Source organism: Oncorhynchus keta, chromosome 14 (assembly GCF_023373465.1).
Source record: "Oncorhynchus keta strain PuntledgeMale-10-30-2019 chromosome 14, Oket_V2, whole genome shotgun sequence".
Taxonomy (NCBI): domain Eukaryota; kingdom Metazoa; phylum Chordata; class Actinopteri; order Salmoniformes; family Salmonidae; genus Oncorhynchus; species Oncorhynchus keta.
Window position 1 is genome coordinate 20,972,581 of NC_068434.1, and position 7,161 is coordinate 20,979,741.

Below are 7,161 nucleotides of genomic sequence, written 5' to 3' on the forward strand. Positions count from 1 at the left end.
AACAAATACTATTTGAATGCAGGTCTGGGTTCCTCTCTTTAGGGAACGCAACGGAAAATGTTTCAAAACCTTTTGCAATAGAACATTTTAATGTGTGCTTCTTTTTGGACAAGTCCAGGTCGTCCCTTCCTATTTGTCAGTTCTCCTCCATTTGGTGCCTAATGAACATGACCCTGATCTCCACAAACCTCCACTTCCCTGAGCAGCTTCTCAGTGGGCTTCTTGTTGGTGATCTTGGACTTGTAGAGCGCTCTGTAACACTTGACTGTCTGCCGGTGGCGGTGGATGTGCTGCCACGACCACATGTGCAGCCGTGGCTTCACGTCCACCTCCATGATGCCCATAATCACATACTGCCACCTAGATGAAAACACAAGCAGAGTGACAGTCACAATGGGCCTAGTCTATGACATCACTGTAACTCAATTGATTGGAAAAATGTGTCTAATAATCTTATACTGGGTGGCATGCAACATGACACAATTATCATTCACTGCCTAAACATTAACAATAACCACAATTGTCATCAATACATCAAGAGAAAAGGGTTTAAGTATTTTTTTGTATAAGAAACAAAAGAGTGAGTGTTGACCATATGTAGGCGTTGGTGTGCACGTGGAATTGCGGCCGGTATTTCCTGTACGGCAGGTTGCGTGACATCATATCCACCGAGCCCAGGAGCTCCAGAATGCTGATATACTGCAGAGAGGGAAAGAGTCAGAGTTCAGGGGTTGATGAAGAAGACAGAGAGGGAAATAATAAACCCGATTTTATATTGGTAAAAATACTATAACATTTCAAATAGACAGGATAGCAAAATTGTGGAAATTGCATGTATCAGTGTCCTTCACTGTGGTTAAATAATAGCCACCCTCCTTATTATGCACATAGTTGAAGTCACAATGCAGATTCTATGCAGAGTTTTACAGTATTTTTGGGGGCAAATTTGCTCTTTTGCTCAAATAAAATTGTAGCCCTTTCTCGCCCTCTCTTTCATGGCCTCTCTCCCGTCTCACCTGTGGCCTGTTCAGCTCCACGGCCACCTCTCTCAGGTTGACTACCAAGTCTACCTTGGGTGAAGAGAAGTTTACGTCTGACCGAGGGTTCATGCTCAGCTTCGCATTGGCCGTTATCGGACGAAAAACTGCCAGCATTGAACAGGAAAATTAGGTTAATAAGGATATGATACCGAATTAAACAACAATTCAACAGTGGGTTTAAATAATGAGAAAAAGTATTCAATTACAATACACTCAAATGACTGATTTGATTCCCTGTATCAGGTGGATGGCAACATGAATACCAAGACTGATCCAGATGATGAATGATGTCACACCCCTGTATCGACTAGGCAACACTCACTGAAATCGTGTTTCATGGGGGTGGAACTGTAGATATCCATGCTGTTCTGGAGGCATCGCTGTGGAAACGACAGACAGGAAGAGACACTTAATTAGACATCATAGATAGACATCACTCTCACTTAAGAGACTCACCGCTCAGCAACGGTGCTGAATGATGACACGGTCACTCACCAGGGCCTCGTCTGGCATGTGATTGGAGTACAGCATTGAGTTCACGTTCCAGTAGGCAAAGAGATTGTCCAACTGGACAAGCTGAGGAGGAAAAAGCACAACAGAAAACAGCTTAGAATGCTGTTGACTGTATAATAGTGTCACAATGTATGTAAAACTCATCTACAGAATAACCATTGCTGTAAAGAATACTCTACCTTGAAAAACAGCTTGGCTTTCTCATTCAGAAGACAAGGTTTCCAGTTCTCATCTGCAGTCTGTGGGGTAACACAGTTTTGGGGTTGAGAAGTTACGTGATACTGTTTCGGCATCAGACCACAAATAGACCATAACTCTTGACCACAACCATAACAAAACCAAAGCATGGATTGCTGTCATACCTTGTCCATAGACTGCTTACAGGGTAAGGAAACCAATGTCATTTGGGTGAACTATCCCTTTAACCACGGCAACATCACATATCTCACATTCAGACTGTTAACTAAATCGAACCGCTGCAATTTAGATTGTACATCATCCACAATGAAGGACAGATTTCATGAGAAGGCGACACACACATTACCTGAAGGCTGAGGTTCTGTAGAGACATTCCAAATGATAATGGGCATTTGGGATTGGTGACCTGAGAAAGAGAAGAGAGAAAGAGATGAGAGGAGAAAGAAACTTACAGTAATGCAACACAGTAGTAATATACATTGTTCTAGTACTGTAGAACTAGTGTAGTACTATTGTAGTACACTAGGCAGAATACTCACGTCATCCTCATAGCGGATGTGGATGTTGGAGATCTTCACCTGAAGGTTCTTGATCACCTGTGTCACCAGTTTCTCCACAAAGGTGTCTTGTTTCTCAAGTGCGGGGTTTTCTGTGACACCAATGAACATGATATAAGAACACATGCATTAAAGTCACAGTCCTGAGTCTGTGTTTTAACCCAAAGGCAGCCCTGCCAAGGGGTGCATCTGGGGAAATGTAAACACTGACTGACAGTCTGAGATGCACATGACGGTTTTAAACATTTTGAAGCTATACATAACTTACAAAGACTCAAAATTTATAATATTGTAACTAACTGCCAAAAACAGACAGACACATGAACTCTGACCTTGTTCCGCTGCTTTCTGTTTGGTCTCTTCGATCCTCTGCAGCTCCCTCTGACGAGCCTCCTGAAGCTGTTTCTCCTCCTTCTCTGCATCATACTTTATACCTGAAACATGCAAAGACATAGGATACCCATTAACAAAAGCAAAGACACATGCACACACACACACACTACAGCTAGGGTTAATGCATATCGGTGATACGGTCAGGTTCTCACTGGCTGTGGGCACGATGAGCAGGTAAACTCCATCCAGTGTAGCTTCCACTGACTGGGTGTACAGATTCTTCCATGGAATCTTCAGCTCCAAACGTCCTGACAGAACCACACACACAAACACACACATACAGCAGAGGGAGAGAACAAATAGAAAGAGATTGAAGAGTGAGAAAGAGGGAGTAGGAGGGAGGTACTATTGTAAATGTCATAGGGTTACGGTAGGTGTTGGGTTGAGAGTCATCGTACAAATCTTACCTATATGTCCGGCTCTTACTTTAAAAGGAATGTCAAGTTGACTCTGAAACAAGAACAAAAATATTCAGCACAATATAATGTCAATGTACCGACATAATTAACAACTGATACGTTTAGCAGTAGGCCTAGCCATTCATGTAAAACCTACCAAGGCATTTTCCTTTATTTCAAGATTTCTGAGCACAGCATCACCTAGGGGGAAAAAAGCATATTGGTTTAAAAAGACTCAAGAAGCACTGTTACATGAATATACAGCACTAATAGATACATAGTACCATGAGGTTGGAAACATATAGGACTGAGCCTAAGCTGACAAATAACTTCACAATACAAATATTGGCAAGCGGCACCTTGTGTTATCATATGCTCTGTCTGTTGGCAAGGTGTCAGGCTTTGGACTTACAACTCCAAGTATCATATCTTTCTGGTTGTGCAACTTTTAGGTGCAATGACTGCAACCAAATGCTTCCTGTAGTTGTTGATCAGTCTCTCACATCGCAGTGGAGAAATTTTGGCCCACTCTTCATGCAGAAATGCAACATTTGTGGGTTTTCAAGCATGAACTGCTCATTTCAAGTCCTGCCACATCATCTCAATTAGGATTAGGCCATTCCAAAATTGACTAGGCCATTCCAAAATTGACTAGCCCATTCCAAAATTGACTAGGCCATTCCAAAATTGACTAGGCCATTCCAAAATGTCAAATGTTTTGCTTTTTAGCCATTTTCATGTAGACTTGATTGTGTGTTTTGGATCATTGTCTTGCTGCATGACCCAGCTGCGCTTCAGCTTCAGCTCACAGACGGATGATCTGACATTCTCCTGTAGAATTCTCTGATATGCTTGACCGTTGGTATGAGGCTCTTACTGTGGAATGCTTTGTTTGGTTTTCGCCAGGCATAATGGGACCCATGATGTGATGTACAAAAAGTTGACTCAAGTTTGCCAAAAACATCTGGAAACACCTGGATGATTATCAAGACTCTTGGAAGAATGTTCTATGGACAGATGATTCAAAAGTATAACTTTTTGGATGACATGCCTGGCGAAAACCAAAAGCTGCCTTCCACAGTAAGAACCTTATACCATCACGGTGGTAGTGTGATGGTTTGGGGATGCTTTGCTGCCTTAGGACCTGGACCACTTGCCTTAAAAGAAGGAACCATGAATTCTGCTCTGTTCAGAGAATTCTACATGAGAATGTCAGGCCATCCGTTGAAGCACAGCTGAAGTGCAGCTGGGTCATGCAGCAAGACAATGATCCAAAACACACAATCAAGTCTACATAAAAATGGCTTAAAAGCAACAAATTTGACATTTTGGAATGGCCTAGTCAAAGTCCAGATCTAATCCCAGTTGATATGTTGTGGCAGGACTTGAAATGCGCAGTTCATGCATGAAAACCCACAAATGTCACTGAGTTAAAGCAGTCCTGCATGGAAGAGTGGGCCAAAATTCCTCCACTGCGACAATAGAGACTGACCAACAACTACAGGAAGTGTTTGGTTGGAGTCATTGCAGCTAAAGGTGGCACCGGTTATTGAGTTTAAGTGGGCAATACATTTTTTACAGAGCATCATTGGGTGTTGCATAACTTTGTTTATGAAATAAATTAAATAAGTATGTAATTGTTGTGTTACTTGTTCACTCAGATAATATTAGGTTTTGGTTGAAGAGCTCATAAAAATCAATATAAAAAATATGCAAAATTGGCCACGTGTCAAATGTTTGCAGACGGGAGAAGTATGATATTGAATAATCTGTGAATGGAAAATGTTGCAACTGTGGTGGGGATCACACTCCGAACAGCCTTGAGTGCCCTGTTAGAGTGAATGAGGTCGAGGTGTCAAAGATCAGGGCTGCGTAACGATTCTCCTATGTGGAGGCCTGTGAAGAGAGTTGAAGGGGAAAGAGGCAACAGTGTTGAAGATATGGTGGTGGATGCATTATGGTGGTGGATGCATTGAAACCAGTTGCTTGTGTTTGAAGTCAATCAAGTGATCTGGATACACTCACTGTGAAAGTGGATTTTGTGTCATTTATAGCCACAGTCATTAATTGTACAGCACAAGTGTCTAAGAAGTCCAAGAAGCTGGATATCATATCTGTAGCCGAGAAGTTTTGGGGGCTCCAAGACAGAAGCAGTACAAGGACTATGGTCCTATGAAATGTCCAGCCCTTACAGGAGGCTTCTAAGCCTGTATTGGGACCTGATTAGAATGAGGTTTTTACAGAAAAGCAGGTAGATAAAAAAAAATGTTTATAGTTTGTCTATTTATTTTTACTCGAACGTTTTCCTTTTTGGGATCCTTATTATCCACCCGCACAGTAAGTGGCGAAATGCACTTCTAATTGTTGCGAACGCCATTATACCATAGAAGAAGACAAATAATAAGAAACGGGCGTGACCACACTTGGACTCCAGCCAAACAAAAAAACGTTGGCTTTTTGGGGGTAGGGCTTGCGAGCAAACCTGTGAAGGTGGCTACCTGGGCTAGTTGACTGATGTAGGCTAGCAAACGTAGCTACCTAGTTAGCAAATAAAACCCCATAATAGCTAGCCAGTTGCCAACAAAACCTTAACAAGCCAGCATCGTAGCAGTACTTTCCCTCAACAAACCAGCCATGTATTACTCTGGGAAAAACTATTTTCACGGAACTTCGATACTCGTAACGTTACCGAAGTGACTTTTTCGTAGCAGGTTAGGAAATGGACCAGGGCTATCCAAAATCACTTCGTATTTAAGTGCCGTGAAAATAGTGTGCCCGTTGTCTTGCAAACCATAACACTTAATCGTCAAAGTAACGTTACCTCCCCAAATCCCGAGCTTGAGTTGTGAGGTGTCAAGGTTCACAACGTAGTCCCCGAGAAACCTGTTTAGGACATCTACCACCACGCTTTCGAAGACCATGTTGCTGTGTCGTTCACCTCTCCGTCACCATGTTAAGTTGTTTACATTAAGTTTCTCTTGACTAGCTAGCTACCTGTCGCACCTAGTCCAGTTTCTCAAGCATTTGGTTGCGTCAGTGGAGTAGTGGTGGGGAGTCGATTCCAAAATAATCGATTCCTTGCCAGTCGACTCCCATTTCTAGTTGTCAAGCTTCGATTCCAAATGAATAGACAGACTCCTAAGGTTCAGTATTTTTGCAACGGAGGAAACTATTTGACGTCGCCTACTTCGAGAACAAACTCTCGCATCTTTCACAGCTATGGAGGTGCAATACACAGCGAAGAAAGAGAGGGAGAGACGGCAGAGGCACAGCCAGGCATAGACATGTCGACCACCAGGCAGAAAGTCAGAACCGTGCATCGGTAATCAAAATATATAACGTTGGCTATCGCAATGCTGTATATTAAAATGGAAGAGCAGGCGAGGGAGAGAGAGAGGATGGGGTCAGGCAGACAGACTGTCGGAATAGGCGCATAAACTATATTTTGGTAATCTGTATCTCGTAATCTGTATCGCAGTGCCTTGTAAATGCACCTAAAGTATTTTAAAGTATATATTAAACGAGTGAGTATGATTAAACTATTCGTCATAGTGCCAGTGAATTGAAATTAAACATCGCCAAATTCATGTTTAATTAGGCCTAAATGTGCAGTAAAACGTATTGTGTTTATAGATAATTTAACGAAACCCTGGTAGGCTGTTGATGTCCTGTGGGCGGCAGGTAGCCTAGAGCGTTGGGCCAGTAACCGAAAGGTTGTTGGATCGAATCCCCGAGCTGACAAGGTTATGTCGTTCATAACAGTTAACCCACTGTTCCCCGAGCGCCGTAGACGTGGATCTCGATTATGGCAGACCCGCACCTCTCTGATTCAGAGGGGGTGGGTTAAATGCGGAAGACACATTTCAGTTGAATGTATTCAGTAATACAACTAGGTTTTCGCTCCAACCAGATTAATTTGATCAACCAGCTAATTATTGAATCAGAAGCCCTAGATTAAGGTTGGAGTGAACCTAAAGGATGGTAGCGCTCCACGAACAGGGTTGGAGAGCTATGTCAAAGCAGGACATCCCCGCTAAACTTTTTGGAAATGGTAAATTCACT

At 42.6% G+C, this 7,161-nt stretch overlaps 1 protein-coding gene across 5 annotated transcripts in view; it reads right to left on the reverse strand.

Moving 5' to 3' along the window:
- LOC118394033 (intermembrane lipid transfer protein VPS13A-like) overlaps positions 1-7,161 on the reverse strand; it is a 72,032-nt gene extending 64,871 nt beyond the window's left edge. The window contains exons 1-13 of one of the 5 annotated variants that reach the window (XM_052461276.1): positions 5,921-7,161; positions 3,257-3,300; positions 3,109-3,151; positions 2,854-2,949; positions 2,641-2,742; positions 2,291-2,400; positions 2,098-2,157; positions 1,733-1,792; positions 1,536-1,616; positions 1,363-1,420; positions 1,017-1,144; positions 593-699; positions 189-360 (exon numbers count right to left, since the gene is read on the reverse strand). In XM_052461276.1, the coding sequence (XP_052317236.1) occupies positions 189-360; positions 593-699; positions 1,017-1,144; positions 1,363-1,420; positions 1,536-1,616; positions 1,733-1,792; positions 2,098-2,157; positions 2,291-2,400; positions 2,641-2,742; positions 2,854-2,949; positions 3,109-3,151; positions 3,257-3,300; positions 5,921-6,020 (1,161 nt within the window). In that variant the 5' untranslated portion in view covers positions 6,021-7,161. The remainder of the gene's footprint in view (positions 1-188; positions 361-592; positions 700-1,016; positions 1,145-1,362; positions 1,421-1,535; positions 1,617-1,732; positions 1,793-2,097; positions 2,158-2,290; positions 2,401-2,640; positions 2,743-2,853; positions 2,950-3,108; positions 3,152-3,256; positions 3,301-5,920) is intronic. The other 4 variants (XM_052461275.1, XM_052461274.1, XM_052461278.1 and 1 more) reach the window with 4 other exon arrangements.